The following is a 24,138-nucleotide window of genomic DNA, read 5'->3' on the forward strand; positions in this document are numbered from 1 at the left end:
GAGCTTGATTCTTTCCTTCCCTTCAATGGAACACCAAGAACTTCTGCCCAGTCACCTGCCAGAGCAATTCTGACCTGTGTGAATGGCATCTCTGAGCTCCTGCAGCCCTGGCTGAGGCTGGTCCCTGCTGCCCTGCCAGGCACCCTCACAGCAGATTCAGCAAGTGAGACTGAGGTCAAAGCAGTAATTGCAGCTGTTAAATGAGTTCCCTTGTGGTAACTTTAATCACTTATTACCAAGGTACACAATACTGATTAATAGCCTCAGTAAAACCTGTATTTGGGTAATGAAGTCTTCATGTGTGGCAGACATTCTGCCATCCCCATGATTGATGCAGTGCAAGGGACAGGTTTGAGGTGCCACCAGGCCACTGTGCCTCTCTGTGAGGGAAGGCAGCCTTAGCACTCTCAGCTGGCTGATCCAGGCCATGAGAAGCAGCTGCTCCCTTTGGAGGGACAGGTTCCCCTTGAGTGGGGCTTGGGCACAGCATGGGCACATTTCAGCTTCCCTAAGGGCAGCAATCAGCTGGGAGATCTGTGTCCAGCTCAGCAAAATTCCCCTTTTGGAAGGATGGGACTTCACAGCCACAGGCCATGAAATGGCTCCTCTGCTCCAGTGTGTTGCCCTGTCTGGGTTCATTCCAGGGCGTGAAGGCAGTGGGCTGTCAGCAAGGCCTTCTCACACCTCCCTGCTGAGGCTGACAGTGAGAGCTGCTCTCACAGAGTGTGGGGTGGCCAAGCACCAGGGTTCAGAGTGCCCTTGGACCTGCTGCTCCTGCAGGGGCACCTGGCATCGTGTCCCTTGGGGGCTGCATTGTTTTGGGGTCTCTGGCCAGAGCAGACCATGGCAGAGGGCAGCTGGAGTTGACAAAAGCCAGAATAAACAAAGCCCTGAGTTTGTGAGCATCTGCTGTAAGTAAGGAACAGGTTCCATGTTCCATGTCCCTCCTCTCCCATGTGTTTGGGCACAACAAAGCAGCTGCTCACACTCTCCTTCTTGCATCCCAAGCTATGTCAAGCCCAGCCTGCCTGTGCTCCTGCCATTTTGGAGCAAAGATTACCCCTCACCACCATCCCTGCATAAGCATCATATAACAAAGCCAAGGGATAGATCCCTTGTTTTATGCCTTTTTGTGAGTTATGCATCAGAGATCTGCTTAAGGCCAGGAACATCCTACACAAATGTTTTCATTTTACATCTGGAAACATTCAAATAATAGGAACATCATAGAAGGCATATGGAAAATAAATATTTTTAATGGCATTCCTAAAACTGGTGAGTAAGCAGCGTGACTCAGCAGTGCTTCCCAACATTTCCCAGAAGAGATGGAAATAAATCTACTTAATAACTGACATGTATTTGAAATGTGCTGAGTAGTTAGTATTATCTGCAATTGCTGCTTGGAGAGCTGACTTGCAATCATACCTGAAGGTAGCATCCAAGGCTGCGGCCAGATGCAACCTGAACTTCAGTCTCAGACATGGTGGTGACTTTCTGGAAGGGCTTCAGCAAGTGCCTGATCCCCCAGAAAGGCAGAAACACATTGTTGAAGCCTCTGCCATGCCAGTGTTTAACTTCAGTGCCTCCCTGAAGGACAGACAGTATCTGCCTGTGTTCACCAACACCAGATGCCACCGAGGGCAGGGCCACTGCCACCTGCTCTGTGGGGAGTGGCTGTGCTGAGCCCCCTCTGATGAGATGAATCTGCCTTGGCCTGCCTGTGCCATGCGCCAAGAAGGAGCGAATGGGGTGTGCAGCCATCTCTCTCCTGACCCTACAGCCAGGAGCTGCCAGGAAGGCCCTTTCCAAGGAACAAGGTTTGCCCCTTCTCAGGGCTCTGCTTCATCTGCCAAATATTTTTGAACAGTTTGTCTTTTGTGCTGCCCCATTCTCGTGCTTTCCAGGGGCTTCCAGAGAAGTTGTCTTCCATCACTGTCCTGTGGGAATGGAAAGCAGCACTCCACCTCTCATTAATTTGCCACAAATGTTACAGTCCCATGTCTGCTTCACCCTCCCCTCTGTGCCTTTTCCCTGTCACACCATGGCCCTGACAGCCCTAACTGTGGCTGAATTTGAATAACAAATCTCAGGTACAACAAATACAGGGGAAGGCAGGCAGCCCTTCCAAGGAACAGGATTGGGTGGGGTTTCTTCTTTTCAAACTAAAAATATTCCCTGCATCATCCAAAAATCAGTATCAAACACATAAAGCTCACGGAGGAAAAATATATGAAAAGAGAGAGCTTGCACACAAGGAGGAGGGAAGTCTCATCTCCCTGTGGCATGGGGTCAGCATTTTCACAGGTGAACAGGGGTGTTTGACAGTTTTAGAGGAGGTGAGGATCCTTTTCAAGGATGCTTTGGAGGACTAAGGTTGTTAATTCCTCAGAAATCAAGCCTGAAATGGCAATTGACAGCAGAAGCACCATGAAAAATCTAACATCTTTAGAGATCAATTTGCACCTGAAGAAGCTGTGTCTTCCACCACCCAGGGAGCAGACAATGCCACGAGAACTTATCACAGATGCTTTTCTGCTGGTGGTTGGCTGAAGAGGAAGGCAATATCTATAATTTAAAAATTGCCCTTTGGGTATTTTCTATTTTCACTGATCCTCCCATACACAAATGTCCTCAGACCTCTCTTATCACTACACCCATCTGATACCCAAAGGGATGGGTAGTCCTTCAGGTGCAGACTGCCCTGATCTCTCCTGATGCCATGGAGAGAGGAGGGAAAGCACAATGAGTCCAAGCTCATTCCTGACTTTAATTCCTTCTCCCAGCACCAGTGACTGCTGCTTTGTCCTCTCACTGTGTTTCTCTGGGAATACTCTGGCACTGTCTTCTTTAAAGCCTTCTTTAGGTGGTGAAAGATGTGATTAGACTCAGTCTGGAGCTTGGAGTTGGAAAGAGGTGACTGTGGTCTCTCTCTTATCAATGATCCCCTGACACATCTCTTAATCTTCTGGTTTTCTTCAAAAGAAAATTAAATGGCTGGTTTTAATTGATGGAATCTGTTCGGGCCAGTGCTTTTGTAGGACATTTAGCTATAAGACTCATCTCAGAATTAGGAAGGCAGCATGGACAGCAAGTATCACCAACCTACAGTGCCTGGCTGATGCCAAGTGCTCACCAAAGAAACAGATCTGGTGGCATTTTAAGGTGTGACCACATCTCTTTTCTCATCTGGCTCCCTGAGAAATGACGCTGAAGCGCTTCACAATACTTTTTTTCCCCAGAAATGTGTTTTCTTAGGAACAGATTTCTGACTGCTCAGAGGGACTGGAAGACCAGGTGAACTTCTACTCCACCCTGTCCCCTGCCCATCTGTGTCCAGGAGAACCCAAAAAGCAAATCCAGTGTTTGCTTTAGAATGAGAGTTTCCATGCCAACACCACAGATATCATCCTGAAACAGGACCAGTGTGAAAAACATCAAGCTGGCACATCCCTGCTCAGCAAGGTGGCACCTTCCAGCGGGCTGCCTTCCACACCACGCGCGTTCCCAACGCGCTGCGCGACTGCCGCCCACCTCCCTGCTCCCTCTGGATCCATTCCAAGAGGTCTCTTTCATTCTTTAGGAATTTTAACTAAAACTGGTACAGTGGGCCACCCTGGGGAAGTTTGGCTTTTTAGAGCTCTTGTGAGGGACTAACAGTCTTCTGCTGAAAGAAAGGTTGCTGGTACAGCCTCTGGTGCACACTGGCCATGTGGTTCAGGCGCTTGCCTGGAGCATCCAGCTGTTTCTATTACTGCTACATTTTCTGGCCATGATGTGTTTGCAGCCACGACTCCAGCAGCTTTTTCTCATTTCTGATCCCTATCTTTATTAGCAGCATGAGTACAGCAAAGCAGACACTGGTTCTGGGGGATCTTTTTTGCCATGTGAAGATCCCTGTATGTTAGAGACTTGATGATCACAGCTTCAGCTCTGCAGGAGCACAGAGCCAGGCTGTACTGCTGCTGCTGCTGCTGCTGCAAAGCAAGGTCTCCCAGGTCCAGCCACAGGTCTCAGCTGACTTGGCTGGGATCCCTTCTGGTTATGACAGAGTTTGACTCTCCCTAAGCAGCAGAGCAAAGGCATGGAAGCAAACTGTTCCAAACTCTTGCAGCTGGCACAAAGTGCTATCATAAACTGTCTTTGTGCTCTGCTGTTAATTTAGTGCTATCATTTATTAGGAAAGATCTTGTATTTTCAGGGGCTCAAGGAGTTTTCAAAGGAGGAAAATATATTAGTGGGATGTAGAAACTGCTGCTTTGTTTAGAGAGACTCCAGAGATGGTGCCAGGAGGCTTATGGGTCATGCCCTGTGACCATGCAGGCAGAGCTTACTCTGGGCTTCCCCTTGTTCTTTGCTGTCTCCCTCTTTCTCCCACACCCTCATTTTGCAGCAAAGATTCCAAATACATTGGCCATCTTGGCTGGCAACAACAAGCGTTTCTTGAATGAGCCAAGCATCTCCCTGGCAACAAGGCAGGCTGTGACAATAACAAGTGCTTTCCTTTCTGTTTCATGTTTCCCACCTCTCAAGAAATGCCCTGCCCTTTATTTGTTCCCCACCCCTCAGAAACATAAATAATGGCTACTGAAATGTGCCTTGTAGAAGGACCAAGAGGGAGGTGTGTGAAAAAGATGGCTGCAGCCTTAATGGAACAGTGACAGACCTTTATGAAGGGCAGGCTGAAATATTTGTCCTGGACTCTTACTTGGGTATTTGTACTGGGTCTGACACAGTACAGCAAATATGATTATATGTGAGCTGTGAGTATTGCAAGAAGACACTGTCTGCAGCTAGATATCCAGACAAATGCTGACACCAGGTAAAAAATGGCATGTCTAGTGCCACCTCTTTATTCCATTTTCCCTTTTCTTCCACTCCACCCTGCTCTTCTACAAAGCAGCCCTAAGTTCCCATCACTTACAACAGCAGACCAGAAAGGATGCTGCATCCTCAGTCAAGCTGCACAAGCCCAGGAAACCTGTGTCCATCCCAGCAGAGAAGTGCCTGATTAACCTCACCTGCCCTCCCTGAAGTTATTAGCAGCCTTTTTGCATTTCTGAGAAATCTTGGGTTGGGGACACACAGTAGGAGCCAGCTGGTCTAAACAGATACCTGACTCAAATGAAGTAGCACAATATCTTGAGCTGACAAGTACAAAAAGCCAGATATGCAGAGCAGATCTTATGAAAGAGAGATCCTCCCCCACACTGCTCCCCTCCAGCACTGGAAGGCAGCAGGTGACAGCGGCTGTGACTTTGCCCCTGCCACTGCCAAGCAAGAACAAGAGGAAGAGGGTAGCTCCTAAATTCCCCTTTTGGCTTGTGCAGAGGGGAAGGGGCTGGAGGCACCAGGTTTCTACAAGCACCTCTCTGTTCAGGAGCAGATTTGACACGGATCTCTTTGCCAGCCGCCCCGGGTGGGCTGTTCAATTACACTACAGAAGGGTTTTTTCAAGGCTACTAGCCAGTATTTTAAAATGTCTCAGCACATCTTTGTGTGGCTCACAGTTCAGGAGTTGCAGACCATACACAGCAGAAGGTCACCACAGACACATTTTGCTACAAAGTCCAAAAGAAAAAAAAAAATCTCAATAGAAATACTTTAACATTTCAGCAGCTTTTTAGTTTTCCTGTTCATAGCTGAAGCAGAGACATGTCCAGACTTAGACTGGGGAAAATGTGAAGATCACTGCCTGCCACCTCTGGACCCCAAGTGCTAAACCTGTGACCTCTCACCTCAAACACCTGGATCTGAGCCATGCAACTGATATTTGCATTCTCTGTTGAGTACTTTCTGAACAATTTCAGTCTGTTTTTGTCTGATTTATGAAAATATGAGCATGCTCTACAGCTGCTTTCATACCAGCTTGCACAAAGCTGGGACCAATCCAACCTGAAGACACCCCCCCAGGCCTCCCAGCCTGGCTGCAGCTCTGCCATTTCACCAAAGTAGGATTGCAAGTCTGCATTTCCAAGCGGGTTCTGGGGTCAGCATTAACCCATAGAGGAAGAGACCTTATGCTGCTTCTGGCTGGGGTTTCTGCAGCCGGGCTTCAGAACCAGATTTTCAGACAGAGATATGAAAATCCATCCTTACCCTGCCCTTCCTGCTTGATCCTTTCCAAACACTTGGACTGACTTCTAGATTGCTGGTTTCAAACCTCCATTTCCCATTTCCTCTGCCTGAGTACACTGAAATGGAATCAGTGAGGAGCTTGTTTTATTAATACATTTGCACTTTAGAGGACCATTTAATCCACAGGCTACATGTTACAGCCTGACTCTTTCCTGCCTGCTAATCTGATTATCAAGGTAAGGACTGAGCAGTGCCCTACAGAGCAGCTGGAGAGTCCTGAGCAGGCAGGCGAGACTAAGCCTCAGCCTCTCTTCCTGTGTGTCACCCCTTGTCTTGTCAGGGATCCAGACCCAGGGCAGTGGTGGCCCTGGAGATGAGCAGCACCCACAGCTGCCCCTTCTCCTGCAGCTGGCTCCTGTCCCCTCACTGACTGCTCCTTTTCTGCCCACCTTCATGTAACAGGTGAAGGATTTGTGCCTTTGCACTTGCACAGCTTTTCTGGAGTTCCAGCCTGGCCCGCCATGCTGTGCACAGGGATAATGTGCTGGGAGCTGGCAGGGTGTGCTCCTGCCTCCCCTGCTGAAGGTCACAAAACAAGGACCTGGGCGCTGCCCACAGGCCATGAACCTTTCGTGAGCTGGGCAAAGCTGCAAGAAAACCCACTGCCCTGCACAAGGAGCACACAGAAAAGCGAAATCTGACACTTAGGCTGTTTTGTTCTCAACCTGGGGACAAGTCCTTATCAGCAGAGAGGTCAGCAAGACCTGGAGCATATGTTTTCTGTGATTTATTTTGTCTTTTTAGGTTCTATTTCTGACACTGATCTCGCTTTGACCGCCAAAAGCAAGGGGGTTTAGTCTTCCCCCAGTCTTTTCACTTCTATTAGACTAAATACTGGAGGTACAATAATGGGCAAGAGAAACATGAGAACAGTGAGAGGATTTGGTTATTTTCTGTCAATAACAACATGCATTTATTAAGTAGGGGAGGGTTTTTTTGCTTTGATCATGGTCAGGGTATCATTTGGAAGGGATACAGGTGCAGATCCATCTCCCAGAAAGTGGGATGGGGAAGCAGTAATAGCCAAGTGGTCTCTGGGGAAAACCTGTCCTAGGCCCAACTGCCCTCCCTCCCTGCTGCTGAATCAGGCTGGAGCAGCCACAGCCTTGGCTCCCCTTCCCAGAGCTCCCTTCTCTTGGGGGCTTAAGTGATGAGTAGGGGAAAATCCCCCACTAAAAGATTTGCATTGGAAACCCTTGGCTGAGGAATGACTTTTAAAATAGAAAAGCTTTGCCTGAAAAGGGATGAACCACGCAGCATAATACTCAACAAATCGCCTGTTTAATGGCCTCTCTTTTTAGCAGCTGTGCATTAATAACAAAAGCAGGGCAGCAGAAGCCATGTGCTTCTTTGTAAGATTAAAATAAATACTATTTCATGCTAATACCAGCAACTTTCTGTGCCTAAGAGAAAGGAGCAAGTGGAAGATCACAGCCTGAGAGACTAGGTTTCCTTCCCTTAGTTTCCCTTTTCCTCTTGGTTTCCTTTGCTGCTGAATGAAGAAATATTTCTGCCATCTCTGAAGGGAACAGACACACTGGACCACCCTCCCAGACAGTGGTTTGGTTTATAGTGGTTTGTGGCAGGCTTGTCTCACACAGTCAGCATGACACCACTGGAAGACAGGAGTAATTCCTCCAGAATGACATCTTAGGGGAAACAAGGCTGGAGAGAACTTAATCAAACTTATTTTTTACTTTGAAAAGCATAATACAAGATCTTTACTGCCATAAAGCATAAATTGAAACAACAGTGGTTCACACTCGACATAATGGGGACTGTAAGAGCAGTGGAGCAGGGTGCCCAAAGAGGGTGTGAAGTCTCCATCCTTGAATGATTCCAGACCCAGCTGGGTAGAGCCCTGAGCAACCTGGTTTGACCTTAAACTTTACCTGAGCAGGGGTTGGGCTTGACACCTCCTGAGCTCCTCTCCAGCCTGAGTTATTGTACAGCCCTAGGAACATTTGGCATCTTTTCCACGGGAATATGAACGGACACAATGTTTTGTTCAGCTCAGAACTCCACCTCTCGTTCCTGGCAGTCCTGATAACAGCTCTCCTCCTCCACCCCCTGTACTGTGCCAGGCCTGGCACCAAAGCACTGATGAGTTTTCCCTCCTCAAATTAGGACTTTAGGTGTTTAAAAAAAAAAAAATTACATTTTAAAGCTGTCTGCCACAGACTATTTATCAGACATGGAGAATGAGTTGTTTCTGTTTTCCTAGCATAGGTTTTAGCTGAGTGAGATACGTTGCCTTGCTGAGAGCTGAGTCACTGAGTAATCAACAGATTAATGCATTCAGTTTGAAACCATCAGCATTAGTTCTCGGCAAGCTCACAAGAACTCCATTATGGCATCATCTCCACATTGGGGATGGAAATGTCTCCAGGATTTAGAGTTCCTACGGGAAAATCCCTAGATGCAAAGAAATCAAAGTACCTCTTTGTGATTGGGAGAAATAAGGTACCTTCTCATACAGTAACACCACAGCAGGATTTTGGCATCCCTTCTAGTGAATGCTTTTATTATCAACACTCAGATAAGGAGTTTGGAGTATGTTGTACATCTGTCATTTGATAGCTACCCAAAAATAGTCACGACAAACTCACTGGCATATAGGACTTTGCCTTTACCGGGTCTTTAATTTGAAATTATTTTATTTCCAGTGAAATCAGGTAGTTTTACCTTCTCTGGGATTGCAGCATGCAAAAAGGGTGGTTTTGACTCTACTCTAGGGTTCTGAGTTCTTCTGTGTGGGCTTGGTCTGAGCCAGAAATGCAAGACAGAGGCTGGCAGGGGCACCTCACAGAGGAGCCACTGTTTAAAAATAGGGAGCTGGTGAAAGTAATCACAGACTAGCAACTGTAAAAGGACAGGCTGGCCTAGGTGTGTGGTACAAGAAGGCTGCCAAGGATCACATAGCTGTTCTGATAAGACAGATGCCAATGCTGCTGCCTAAGAGCCTGTCCATACCAATCCTGCTGAAGTAATACATCCCCTCGTTTGCAACTGAAATTGCTGTTTGGGTACACTTAAATGGGGGATGTGTGAGTAGAAGCCAGTCAAGCCCCAGTGAAGTTAATCCTAAAAGCTTTCCTACATTAGCAGGCTGGTGGAAGGGCTTTGAATGCAGCAAGACTTCTCCCTGATTCATCAGTCCATGCAGCTTGTGTGTCCAGCACATGCACAGGAGACAGGACACAGGACTCATGTTCTCACGGTTTTCTCAAATTTGACAGTAGATCTGTCTAGGTTGTCCCTAGACAACAGATTATTTTTCTTCCCTGGCCTGACTAGAGCCAGGACATGAGAGACTGTGGCTTTTGTGATACAGTGGTCCCCAGGGCTACACTTCCTAGCCGAAGCGTACAAATGGCACATCATGTGCCATTGTGTCTCTGTTGTACAAAATGCATGTGCAGGAGGCATACAGCAGTGATGTAAATCTCCCCTCCCTCCTTTCCCCTCCAAGGCACCGAGACAGTGCAAATGCCTCCTGTTCCTGGTCTGGAGTGTGTGCACCCTGCAGAGGTGCTTGAACTCACCCGTCGCTCCTTGTCGCCGTACTCGATGCCCAGGGTGTCCATGGCACGGACAATGGCTGCCAGGGACTGGATAGTGTTGCTGTAGACCACTGGCTTGTACTGCTTCACGTCTTCTCCAGAGAAGCCATCCTCATGGATGATCCTGAGGAAAATGCAAAGGACAAAAAACCCTTGAGAATGTAATTTCAGTGGGAGAGACATTTAAAAGACAGCTGTGCTCTTCTGAAGAGCACATCTGCTGGCTTGATTTGCTTAATTTAGTCAGCATTTCTTTTTAAACCTTTCTGGTTGTTCACCAGTAGTGTGTCTGAGCCCAGTGCTGGAATTAGCATCCCTTTTGCTCTCTATCAAGAAGGTTTTGTGCACAGTTGGTGCATATGGTACCTCCTTCCCAAATGAACTGCAAATGCTGAAGCCTGGAGCACCTCGTGTTCACATGCTCAGCTGTCACAGGGGGGAGGATTCCAGGTCCCACATTACCTTCCCAGTCAGGGTCTATGGAAATATGTTCAACATGGACAAATGACCATCAGAGCAGATCTTAACCACTGGAACAAGTGATAGAAACCCTCTGGTTCTTGTCTAGTCCTTTTCATAGTAGTAACTTCAGGGATATCTTACAAAAGGGACCAGAGTAGAAACACCCCTGTACACGTGGGGACTCAGGCATGGAGGGGGGAAGTGTCTTAGTTATGAAGCACTTAAAATACCCTCCACACTTTCTCCTCCCTCCTTCTCTCTCCTTTAGAAAAATTGCTGAGATTTTTTTTTGCTTTCAAGGAATGCTATGTTATCCCTTCCCCAAACAAGATGGGAATGTGACCCACAGTCCTACCAGCTCTGTGTGCTGGATGCTCTGTGCAATGGTCTCTATTAAACTATGCAAAGGAACTATGTGATGGAGCAAGTTATTGCAGTCTCTTCCTTAGGTCAGGAGACTGACCCCTGTAATTTATTCATCTCTAAGTAACTCCAGAACTAAGTCTGGATCTGTCTCCAAAAACAACTAGGATCTGCAGAACTAATTGTGTTTGACAATAATTCTTCCCATTGAAGACATAAGTTATGTCTTAAATGTCAGAAGAGAGGATGATCTGCTTAGCTAAAACGAAATCCGTGTTTGCTCATCCTCAGATGTCACTGGACAATAGAGGGTCCTTCAGTGACAGATCTGGTCTCTGATGAAACCTAGCACCCTTTCTGTAACAGCCTTTTTTTTTCTAAATCAGATACACAACATCAAAGGTCCCAACAAGTGCTGGCATCCCCTGGGACAGAGGGAGCAGTAGCTCACACTGTGAGCTTGCAATGGATCCAGTGCTGGGATGGAGAATGGGGCTGCATGCCAGCCCAGAGTTATTAACAGATGACTACACCAAGAACAAGGCTGCTAGAAACATGCTGACCAAAACAGAGATCTCCTTCCCCTGATGTGAAGCTCACAGAAAGGTTTTCTAGCACAAGTGACTGACTCTCTGCTGTCCCCACCTCAACCTTTGCTTACTCAACACTGAACACTGAGCTCCTGGGAGGAGCTGCTCAACAACCCCTGAGTCCTGGAAAAACATGACTACAAGCAAAGACAGCCTCAGACAGACAATAATTCAAATCACTTGATTTGAATCCTGGTGATCAGGATATTTTTAAGCTACTGATCTGAGGAACTGGGCAGAGCCCTCTGCTTGGGCTTGGGTACCCTCCAGCAAAGGCAAATGGTGCTGGTGTGCTGGAAACAGCACAGGGAGCTGCTGGTTCCCCTCACCTAAGCTGAGGAGAACAGAGGTGGATGAAAATCTTTCTGACTTAGTAAATCCAGACTTGACAATTTGCCAAAAAAATTTCAATAGTTTGTTTTGATTTCAATGGAGTTATGGGCAACGGCTGATCTTGTACTCTGTAGCTTTTATTTCCTGTGAATCCAGTGGTCATGGTGAGGTTTGGAACAATGGCATCTGAGTGATGGGAAGGAGGTGGGGCAGCAGAGCCATGTATCAGCACTGGTTCTCATGGATCATTTACTGTTACCCAGACAAGTTGCTGAACTTCTGGAAAATGTGTTCTTTGCCAAAAGGAGCAGTCAACATAAAGAGTTATGGGTGGCACAAGGCAAAAGGATCTGCATCAATTCTCTTTGAATTCAAGAGAGACTGTACAGCAGCTCTTCCTCCCAGCTCTGAGGATGACAGCACGAGGCACAGCAGAGCAGGGGTCCCATGGGAGGCAGGCAGTTCATAAAAGCATCACCAGGAATAATTCATTTTTTCTGGATGGTTGGCTCATGGCTGGATTTTGGGGCAAGCAAGATTAAATGCTGGGTTTTGAGCAACTAAGAGAAGGAAGCATAAGGGAAGAGAAAGAAAGGGAGAGGACAGGCACAAGGGGCAGTGTAATGGCCTCAAGAGGATGCTGCTGAAATTTGTTTGGTCCAGCTGTTGGTCAGGATGGAGGAGATGGGAGTGATCCCACAGCTTGAGCAAGATTTGTGTCTGGCTTTTACTGACAGGCATCAACTCAGGAATTCAGAAGGCAAAAAGAAGGCTGAACAGTTGTATGGGGAAGGAGGTGAGCTTTGATTTCTGGCTTCTTCAGAGTTTAAACCATTTTTAGCTTTGTGCCATGAAGTTGATTACTGACATTTTCACTTCTAAATACTCCAAGCCAGTAAGTTCCCTATTGAGTAACAGGGATCCTTGTGCTGAAGGGGCAGAATTAAGGGATGGAGAGTGGCTCTGGGACCCCTCAGTGAACACAGTTGTGGCTGGGGAGCAACGCTCCGTCATTCAAACACAGAAATAAAACTGTTAATTTTAAAGGGGGCAGAGAGAAAACACCCTGATTGTTCCTGAAATCTCTCTAGAAGGCAGCCATGGAGACTGAAAGCAGCACTGTGGATGCCAGTATGAAAGCTCTGCTGTGGGAAGTACCTATGGATTAATCAACCATGCAGTGAGCACATTACCTAATGTTTGAGTGAGCAAATGCCCCCTGACTCCTGTTCCAAAGCCTGCTAGGACACTGTGAACTGGTTTATTGTCTTTTATGCTTTTCACAAGTGTTTCTCCATTTGCTTGCCTTGGTGATGTGATGGCTCCAATCCTGTAGCAGCTTTTTCCACAGTGCTTTGGGAACATTCATGCTGCCACTCACCTGTTTGGGATACACCTTTCCTCTCACCTGCTGTTGTACTTTACTGTCTAGAGGACATTTAAAGCTCCAGCATTACTCCTGGGAGGGATCTTGCTATGGGACATGGTGGCACAGGACACAAGAAGCAGTGGGGTCTGTGTGCTGTGGTGAGCTTGACCATTAAAAACATACAGGTGTAGGAACTAACAGAAGTGAGCAGCATGCCAAGACTGTAAAGTCTTTACAGGTTTAGGCAGGGTAGGCTACTCCTTAATCAACCTGCCCCTTATGGCAGCAGAGGGTTTTCAACACCAAAAAAGTGTATCCTCTGTTTTCTAAATGGCATCTATTTTTCCCAGTTTGTCCGAATTACAAAGGAAAGTGCTGCAGGCAGGTTCCTCTTTGCCACACTAGAACTGGTTCTCTCCAGGGCAAAGGAAGAAAAGGGATTAAAGAGGATTCCCAGGGGCTGTAGAGGGGGGATAAAGTGCTTTAATTTAAAAAAGTGATTCTGAGCAATTAAAAAGCCATTTCATTCACCAAGTGACTAATAAAACACTGTGCTCTGAATGGAATGGTGAGAGACAACTGAAGCAACCTGATTGCCTAAGGTACCCATTAATGCCTGCTCCCCATCCCTCAGCTGCTAACAGCAGAACCCATATGTTGGCAGGTTGTGTTGTTGTACTCATTTCAGAATGGCAGTAACAAGCAGGTATTTGCTGGAGAAAATGGTTGCACTGCAGATCAGATCTTCTGCCATCCCCCAGCAAGTCATTAATCCTGAAGAAGTGCCCAGTGCCTCAGCAATTATTGCTTAATTACAAAATAAATGAAATACTTGGAAACAGGGGGTGCATTCTGTGTGGCAGCTTGCTTTGGCTTCTGTTCAACAAAGCACTTACGTGCCTTCAGCCTTCCACTCCACAACCACTGCACCAAGAGGGCAAAGCCAGAGATGGTTCTGTGCCTGTCCCTGCTGACACCAGGGCCCCTGTGGCTGTGGGACAATGCTCTGATCAGGGCCCACCAGGGCTCTGGGGCTGCAGCTCAGCTGGGGGCTGATTCCAGCAAGGAGCCACTTTGCCTGGTCACTCCTGAGGGAAACACTTGTCCATCATCCTGAAAACTTCCTGGAGCAGAGGCCACAGTCATTGTCATTCCCATCCATCAGTTCAGCCAAGCTCTTCTGGTGCTTTCCTTCCAGCCCTTCCACCCTGAGCCAGCTTTAGTCAACACACTGACACTCCCTACACCTTCTCAAGCAGGTACAGAGCCCCAGACTAGACCCAGTCCTCACATCTCCAGTCTGCCAAGATAATTTGAAGCTGTAAAGTTTATCCTCTGATGTGCTGAAACACCTCTCCCAGCTCCATATCACTGCCAGGGGTAAGTAATGATACATTTCCATCCATTCTTCACTGATGAAAATTTAAAAAGAAATTGTCACAGACCCCAGAGGATTCCTGGCTGACAGAGTCCTCTGCTCTGACCATGAGCCACTGATAACTGTATACTTTGGGAATGAGTTGTGCTACTCACCCATTTTTTTGTAAGACCTGGAATGGGTTTATCTGCACTATTTTTCCAGGTCATTTCTTAAAAATCCAGTGGAACTCTGACAAACCCTTCCCAAAATCTAGATATGGCACCAACTACTGCTCTCCTACTTCTGCTGAGAAATCAAATGAGACTAGTTTAACATGCCTAATTTTGTATAATCCATTCTGTATGTCACTCATCTCCCTTTTTATCTCCTAGGTGGTTGCAAATTACATGATTGATAGTTCAATTCTCTTGAAAGCTTCTAGAAGTTGACTGGTCTATAATTCTTACTCCTCTTTTCTCCCTCTATATTTAGAGAGAGGCACCATGTTTACATTTTTCCCCTGTCTTCTGGTGCCTCACCTGCCCTGCAAGAGCTCTCAAGGAGAAGTGTTTGTATTCCTGAGATGGCGCCTGTAAGTATGCGCTAAGAATTTCCTTCAACATGGCTGATCTGAAGGCATTTAGCCTTCCTAAACTTGTCCTTTTTGTCCAGAAGGAGGGATTGGCATGCTCAGCAGTGGAGATTTGTGGATACCCCCTCTTGCTTCCAGTGCTCAGCAGCCTTCATTCTTTTCACAGCTTCACATGCAGATTCTCATGCCCCAACTGACACAGCCCTGTCTCATCTCCTGCCCTTTGTCATCATTCCAAAACCTCAAGCCAATGCCTCTGAAATATTTCCTGCAAAATTCAGGGACCTTTGTGTGGCTTCAAACTGTCTGCATCACTGTGAAAGACATACTTATAAACTTCCAACTGCCTACCAGAGAAATTAAAACCCATACTGTTTCTGTTTTACCTAAGATGATTTACTTTCAATCAGCAAGATGTTTCCAGCTGAATGAAGTTTTCCCATATCAATGCACATCCCTACAATTACAGTGATTTGTTTGAATAAAACCAGGCAAGAAATCACCAGGAGATTATTACACTCAAAGTGTATCACAAGTAAATACCTTACAGATGAATGGTCCAGTTCCTATAAAAGCAGACCTGCTCCTCACCTTCACCTGGACAAATTAAGGAATTTAAAGGTCATTGCATGGCTTTCCTACAGATCCCTGTGCCTTGGCAACGAGTTTCATCTCTCAGGGCTCTGGGGCACTGAGCTGGTTGGGGCTGGCAGTGGCACCTCCCTGGTGGCACCTGCAGGTTCCCTCCAGCCTGGGTGGCTCTGAATCCTCAGCAGCATCTCCTTCCACCTCAGGTCTGTGCAGTGTTCCAAGTCCACACAACACTGTGGGACAATGCAAAAGGTGTGTGATGATGCTGGTGGGTGTAAAATGCTGTGTAAGAGGGAGGGCCATGGCAGAAGGGAGGTGGCATTGCTGGGACAACAGAGAATTTGTCCACAGACACATTTTTGCTCAGGCTGTTGAGTCCCATCAGTACATTCACGTTTATGGTATAGACTGATCCAAGGTGGATTTTAGATGGGGAATCTTGGAACGAACACACCTCACAAAATCTATTTTGGTCAGCAAACTTTTCTGATTTTTATCCCCTCACTTCTTCCCCCTTTTTTCTTTCAAAAATTATGTTTCTTGTCTCTTACCCAGAATCAGGCAGGTTATTCTGGTGGGACTGGGCAGAACTTGAGTCAAAAGAAAAAATCTAATTCTGAAGAAAACTCTGCAATCTTTGTTTGCAAATGGGGAAAAACAGCACAAAATCTGACTTTAATATGTAGAGAGGAGGATGATCAAATTCTGATGGAAAATCTCCTGCTAATCAGCTACTTTAAATTTATTTTTATCTTGATATGAGGTTAAAAACTTTGTTTACAGGGGAGTTATGAAGCTAAATTCCAGTGATTCTCTTCTCACTCATTTAATAGCCTGAAATGTGATTAAAAACTCCTGGATTATGTTAAACTAAATCAACGCAGATGCCCATGACCTTGCGTTCAAAGACTGCAAAGGCACAGTTCAACCTCCGTGACAGGGTGCAAATCTCTCTAAACTCTCATTCTTCTTCCCCCCAGCTGTGCTAGGATGACATGTTGTACATCCTATTCCCACAAGAAATTCTCTGAGATGAAAATGAAGATGACTGTTTGCCTACATGCTCTTTTTTAAAAAAAAGAAAAACAACTTCCTTAGCCAGGGTCATCTAAAAACTGCAAATGGAGCTCATTTTAAAAAGCATAATTTTTTCAACCTGGACTTTTAACACCGGTCCAAGAAATACTGATGAAGCCCTGTGATAGACACCCAGCTGGGGAAAATCTCCTTTCTGGAGGAAATACCTTTGGGTCACTCAAAACTGAATTCTTACCACCAAAGTATTTCTTGCATGCAAGGATATTATTCTAACTAACCAGATGGTTCACGTTAAAAAATAAGCAAATCCATCAGGCGATTGAAATGCTGCCAAAATCTACAGCCCTGGAAATGGCCAAGCTTACCCAAATCAATTGCAGAAGTTTCACAGACCTGTATAAGGCAGAAGCATTCTTGCTCCTCTAAGGCACTTCAGTTTGTGCCTAATGCCTGTAAGTGCCTCTGATGCCTTCATGCAGTCTCTTTAGCGCCAGCCATGTGCTGCTGCACCTTAACTGCTGGCCAAAAAGCTTGAAGATGATGTTGGAAGAAACTCTCTTGTGTCTGCTCAGAATCAACATTGCTACCATCTTATTTTTGTCTGTAGACAAGTGGCTATTGAGTCAACAATTATTAGCTTCCAGACATACAAGAGTCAGATACTGCATCTTCCCCAAAACCTTTGATTTCAGATTGTTTTCAGGTGCATAAAATAATTGCAGAATACTCTGCATTTCCAGTATAATATAGCCCTAAACTAGAACCATGTACAGCACTCCCGACATGGTGCTGTGTCCCTGCAGCCCTGTGGCTGTTTGGAAGTAGCTCTTAGTTTTCTTTTAATTATTATGATTATTTTTTAATTGAGTTCTGCATCAATGCCTAATTTTGTCTTTGGGCTGTCTTGAGTGGTGATCCCTGCTTCAGCTGAATGCTGTAGCTGAGATGAGAGATGATTTCCTGGGCTGCATGCTGAGGTTCCTGCTATGTGTCCTTCACTGGACTGGGGTGTTGGCTTGGCTTTGGCACCCCACATTTGGGATGCACCAATGACCTTCCCATCTCTGCAGTGTGAGGATTGTTTCAGCATTTACATTTTCAACAGGAAGCAGTGGAGTGAAATACTTTGTTTTTAAGTGTGTGTATAAAACAATTTCAAGAGCGTAAACAGTCTACTGCATCCTGAAAGTAATTAATTAGTGTTGATGAATGAAAGACACTAGTCCTGATACTTCAAAAGAAGGCAAGGCTGTGCAGGCAGAGCAAAGCCAGCTACTGTGCTAGTACTCCTCCCAACACAATAGGGAGGTAGTTATCCTTTGGAATGTAACACTACAAAGTCAGGAAAATCATAGAGTTGTTTAGGTTGGAAAACACCTCAAAGATCATCCAATCCAACCCTTACCCTAGCACTGCCAACTTCACCAATGAACCAGGTCCCTAAGTGTCACACCCACATCTACACATCTTTTAAATTCATCCAGGGATGGTGACTGCCACTTTCCTGGGCAGCCTGTTCCAGTGCTTGACAACCCCTTCAATTCCTCTGAATTGCCAATCTAAATCTCTCCAGGTTCAACTTGAAGCCATTTCCTCTTGTCCCATGGCTTACCTGTGACAATAAGCATTGCCCACACCAATCCTAATTCTCCACAGTCAACCAAACCCACCTGAGGCAACTGAACACGTTTTTTCCTGCAGAGATTTCTGGCCACTGGTACCCAAAGGAGTTCTGGTACCCAGATGCACCATCCTGCTCCCAAGTGTTAATGACCATAAATGAGCTCCTCCTTTTTTGGGAGCTGCTGGTTCTGGTGAGGGCCAGGCTATGGGCTAGCTGGGGAAGGCACACTGATGCACACAGGCACAGGATCTGACTCCCAGCATGGAGCTGCAGGGATTCAGTGCCCAGCTCAGTCCCCAGCCCAAACCTCAGACCCTTCCCCTACAGCACAGATAGGGGATGGCACTATAGGAATGTGGCCAGGGGAAGAAAAACCCAGCACACTAGCTAATACAGAAGCCACACACAGACCCTCCTTTTCCTGCTCCAAATCAGTTTCTTCTGCTCCTGAGAGGCAGATCTGCCCAGATGGGAAGCAGAGGGTGGAAGCAGGGTGCAGGCAGAGGCTGCCCCTGACCCCCATGTCCTGCACAAAGCTGGGAGCAGCACAGACTTGGGTTTTATGCAATGTCAGGCCACTGGCATAGTTTGGTTTTACTGAAATTTGCAGTCAGTTAACTTTGATAATGTACCCTCTCCTGGGGCCTTTAATATTAAGATCAAATATTGAATACCCTACATGGACCTAATTAGTTTTAATATGCATCGTGCTCGGCTCAGTAAGAACAGCAAAGAAACACAGTCAAAAACAATTAGATCAGGACTTTTTTCGATTAAAAAAAGACAGCTGGACTACACGGATTCCTGCAGCAGCATTTGCATTAGATGAGATTGCATTTTTCTGTGGAAAAAGCCGTGGAGCCAAAAGGGTTTCAAATAGCACCAGAGGAGGCTGACAGCTGCATTCTTTGTTGTGCATTCCCAAATAATAATTCAGTGAAGGAAAAAGTGTTCCTGCTCCGAGTGACTTATTGTCTCATCCCATGCAATGTGCCACATACTCAATCTACTTTGTCCACACTGCCTGAGACCAATGAGATCCCTCAGGGAAAAAAAATCCACTGGGCTGGTGATGACCCACATGAGAGAATTCTCATTAATTCCTCGGTAATGTTACATAAGGTCATTTTGTTGAATTAAAATTATTTGGATTAATCCTCTTAAATGTTCTCTTAGATGCAAGGGGGATCCAACTGCAGCTGGATCATCCCACAGCTGGTTCTAGAAAGTCAAAATAGTGTTTTAAAGCCCCATAATGGTTTTGTTAAATTCATCCCCTGAACAAGGACACAAAGCAGCTTTTTATGGCTTTTTTAGATCACTTACAACTTCTGTAAGCTGTCATTAACTATCATCAAAGCCTGAAAAACGAAGCAAATGGGTCCAATGTCAGTTTTACTGCCCAAACCTAAATAATATTTTTGGTTTCCCATCTGCCTCATCTGAAGTGTTTTGATAGCTGCAAGGTGACTTTGCCTTTCAAAACCTTTTCAGATGTTCCTCTCCATAACCAAATATTCTGTGGACAACAGAGGAAACAAGAGGCATGCACAGTCTCTTCACTGCCCCATGCACTTCATCCTCACAATCCACTACCACCACCAAAACCCACAATAAGAAGACAAACCCTGTGTATTTTACCCAGACATCAAGAATGAGTGTATGACTCTCTCAGTGTATCAAAGCAAGGCTGGGGTAGAATGTACCTGGTTCCTCACCCTAATGCAACAAACCTGGCTTCCAAAGCCCCTCCTTCCACTGAAATCCACTGGGATTCAGAGATCCTCTTCTGTGTCTGGAGCTGATCTTTGCACAGTTGACATATTTTTCTGTGTGTCCTAGTTGTATTAGTGCTCATTAGGAATTGTGTGCTGTCATGAAAACACTCAGCTAAAATAAAAAGATGCTTTAAAGCAGCTTTGCTTTTTTGGGATATCAAATCTAGCAGCAACTGTCTTTCTGAAGCAATAATTGATGTGTTTGATTAGGTCTGGTGGCAGATGGGGGTTTTTCAGTACTTTTGATGTTTCAACATGTTAAGCTGAGAAGGAATCAATTCTGGAAAGAGCGATTATGGCATTCCTTGTATCCTGTCCATCTCCTCTGGCACGATTACAGCTCAGGGGCTCCATCTCTGAGCACTGTGCTTGCCACAAGCCCCTGGGTGTGCTGCCAAGCTGACATTAGCCTCCACTAATCTCAGCTCAGAGATTTTTGAGTCATGGTGTTCCCAGCTCTGCAATGTGCTGCCTTTCTGTGAAAGGATGTAATCAAGCACCACACCACACCCCACAGAGCACAGGCCGAGGGAGAGGATCTGGCTGCTGGGAAAAATCCCTGAAGACTGCAATGGATCCTCCATCACTGGAAAATTTTGCAGTCAAAATGAGGATGTCTGCTGTAGATGAGATACAAGTTGTGGATGGAGGAACAGCAGTTTGGCCTCTGTCACTCCTGCAGGCAGCAGAACCCCAACGTTGCCTGTCTAACCCTGCTATTTCTTACAATGGGGCTGCAAAGTTTCTGCTGTCGGTGTTTACTGGAGCCCATGGAAGTCGGCCTGCAGCTGGAGCCTGGCTCTGATGGAGCACGGGTAGGCACCTCCCCAAACAGAGGTGGTGAGAGCTTGCTTTGGGCCCCTGTGCTCAGTAATGCCAGGTCATGGCTCTGAGCTCTCCCAGCCTGCCTGCTCAGGTCTGCTCACTGAGGCTTTCCAAGCTGAAGACTTTGAGCTGAAACCTGGCAGATACAGTATTTTAGGATTCTGCCCACACTGCTAATAAGATTTCACAGCAGGAAGGAGATGTGTTGCATTTGTGGTTAATTACATGCATTTGGATAGATTTGAATCATAACTTCTACACTTGTACTCAGAGAACGGGTTATCTGAAAGGAAGGCAAATGCACAGCTTTTACAGCTTTTCCCTGACACCTGCCACAAGGCTGCAAATAACCCTTCAGTGGTTCTCAGATGCAGCTGATGTTGAGAAAATACCAGTGAAGGACAAGGCCTGGGCTGGTCTAACTCAGCACATGCCCCTAGACATCCTTACCTGTAGCAATGGGGGAAGGCCCCACATCAGCACTGAGTCTCTCACCTAAAACTGCTGTGAGGAAGATGAAGGAACATATTTTTCCAGTGTTTTTCCAAGCTTTTCAACCAACCTATTCCAACACAATACTGTTTGAAAGAGGATTTGAGCATCCTCTGTGTCTCATGGCATTTCCTGGCACAGAGGACACCCGCTCTGGTGTCCTCTGTGTCTCTCTGAGCTGGGACAGCCAGTCAGAGCTGTCATGTGAGGCTCTGGGGCACGGGGTGGAACTGGGAGGTGGGTGCTGCCAGCAGAGGAAGAATACAGACATATGGCACAATGAATGCACCCAGTGCCAAAAGACCACAAATAATTATTTGTCCTTGCTCTGCAGAGTGAGCTGGCACTGTGTAACCAGATCCAAGTGCTGTCCTGTGACCTCCCAGTGGCAGCAGGAGAGAAGGACAGAGCTCTAACCAGGAGAATTCCTACAAAATCAGCAGAGCAAGGGCTGGCCACTGGCACAAAGCACACCAGTTCTCCTGCATCCCTGGGTGACTCAGCCACCCTGATGGGATCTGTAGAGCTCCCTTGTGCCCCAGGCACACCTCTCACACCCTCTCTGGGTAAGGCATGGGTCCCTGCACTTTGCTAGAGTTTCATGTCAGCTCTTGGCACAGCAGTTCCTGCCAGCAGAGAAAGGAGTGATCAAGAATCAAATATCTGGGGTACCCTGGCCAGACTCTTCCTGCTGAAAGCCTGGCTTAGAGCCAGGCCAGCACTTAAACCCTCCTTCCCAGGCCCATTCTTTGTTAATGGGAGCCCCAGGAGCCCGGCACTACCAAGAACCAAGGCGGAGACTGCCGGAAAGTGATCCTCTGGGGACAGCAGTCAGCCCTCTGAGGACAGCAGCCAGTCCTCTGGGGACAGCAGCCAGCCACGGAGCCCAACCAGCCATCAGAGCCCAATCAGGCATCAGAGCCCAGCCAGCCATGGGAGCCCAGCCAGCCATCAGAGCCCAACCAGCCATCAGAGCCCAACCAGCCATCCCCAGCCAGCCATGGGACCCCAGCCCCTCCTGCTGGCACTGCCTGCTGGCCCCCAGACCCTGCAGAGGCAGCAGATGCCACAGTGCAAGGAGCTGCCCCTGGGGCACAGACTCATTCTGCTTCAGGCACCCATTGCCTTTCCAGGAGACACCATAGCTTAGAGCAGAGCCACATCTAAACAGATGTGAAAATGTGTTTGCCCATTACGCTGGGAAGCGACCACTGCTGCAAACACCTCAGAACATGAGTATATTCCTCCTACTGCTTTCATCAGTCTTTGTCATCCCCCATGTCCTCATCTTCAATTGAAAAATTCCTTATTGATTTAATTTGCAAATTTGCCTGTAAGTCTCTCCCAAGAGTACCTGAGAAGATGCAAGGCAGTTCAAAGTGACTGTTTGAACTATCTTATAAAGCATCCATCTAGATACGGTAAATCTGCACTGTAATAAATTTATTCCACATCTGATGATCAGAGTTTAAGCTTATCTCTAGTATTATTTTACTGTCTCCAGTGTAAAAGATTACTGCCTTCTGGAGAGGTTTGATTAGATTCAGAGAGGCTGAGGTTTAATGAGCATAGACTTCTCTGACTCTCTCTTCCCACCCACGTAGTGGGTGCACTGCTGGTATTTGGATGATGAGCCATTTTGATGTTGTACACTTCTGTTTTTCCAAAACCTATCTAGGAAAACTTGGACAACTCATTTGTTTCTCAAAGCTTTCAAGCATTCCAAACAGCACATACCTTCCCTTCCCTCTCTGGCCAGGCTTTCCTACTCTCACCCTTAGCCCCATGAAAAGGAACTGCTCCCAGCTTTACTACTGTTGGTCTAGGGAGGTGAGCTGGGGGCACCTCTGCCCTTTGAGGGATGTGGGCAGGAAGAAAACAAACGAAACACTGATCTAAACTTAGGGAATATAGGTAAGGAAGTGCTGATTTAGTATCTAATAGCCCTGACAATGCCCCCTTTAAACAGGGTGATTGTGGCTTACTAATATCCATGTAACAGATTAACCACCTACAGAATATGGAGAAATGCATGATAAAAAGCAGCACCTAATCTATGAGCAGAGGCAATAGTGCTGAGTAACCTTCGGCAAACAAGTGGCTCATTAACCAATCAATTGACAGTGTTAAACGGAATAACCCACGCTGAATGCTGCTGCTGCCCTGGCACGGCTGGGGAAGGCAGGAGGGGGGGACGGGCCCATCCCCACTTTGGGAAGGATTGTCACAGGTGTCTCTGCTTGGGAACTGGAGAGCTGGAAATCACACTTATTCCAATGCCCAAATAAGAGCCTGCGACCGGGTCAAAGGTCCCCTGAGAAAACCCAGGAAACAGACTGGCCTTGAGGCTATTTCATCCAACTGATGGAAGTGAAACTTCTATTGCTGTTCTTCACTGATACCTCTCAGGGACCCCCACATCCCTCAGAATATCGGGCATTATGCAAGATTGTTCCCTCCTCTTCATTCCTAAATCCTTCCTTTAGAGGATCCTGGGCAATAAGGCTTTCACCAATTCTCTAGGAATAATAATCCATAGCATAACACATTTAATCCCTTAGAAATAATTCGCGCTGTCCAGTCAAAATGTATGTATTGACAAACTCAAAACCAGTTTCCACAATGTCATTCACACAGTTATTTTTAGTACCAGTGTTGCCAGCAGAAATAACAGGCCTGATGTGTTTCCTCCCCTTGGCTTAGAATGAGGCTTCTGAAATTATAGAGGGGGGCACTAATTGAGTACCAAGAATGTTACAAACGATTTGCACTGCTGTAGAATCTGGTAGCAAACCAGTGTGCTTCCAACCCCACTTGCACATGCAATTATGCCACTGTCCACTCAAAGGGTGCATATCCACTGGCAGGAGCATTTGTGACCACAGATTACATTTGCTGCTACAAACCATCCCTGACAAAAAAACATTTCGGCTTTTTTACCCAAAAATAACATTAATCTTAAAGAACTTCCCCTCCCCTTGTTTTTCAGTTGTGGTTCCACAGACATAATAGCACTGAAATGA

At 46.5% G+C, this 24,138-nt stretch overlaps 1 protein-coding gene across 2 annotated transcripts in view; it reads right to left on the bottom strand.

Annotated features, from left to right (window-relative positions):
* The window catches only part of GNAO1 (G protein subunit alpha o1), a 140,841-nt gene that overhangs the window by 81,795 nt on the left and 34,908 nt on the right, over positions 1–24,138 (bottom strand). For both annotated transcript variants that reach the window (XM_054296198.1, XM_054296197.1), the window contains exon 3: positions 9,681–9,822. In XM_054296198.1, the coding sequence (XP_054152173.1) occupies positions 9,681–9,822 (142 nt within the window). The remainder of the gene's footprint in view (positions 1–9,680; positions 9,823–24,138) is intronic.

This window comes from Melozone crissalis, unplaced genomic scaffold (genome assembly GCF_028551555.1).
Source record: "Melozone crissalis strain CALT ecotype California unplaced genomic scaffold, PUWL_Pcris_2 ptg000007l_1, whole genome shotgun sequence".
Lineage (NCBI taxonomy): Eukaryota > Metazoa > Chordata > Aves > Passeriformes > Passerellidae > Melozone > Melozone crissalis.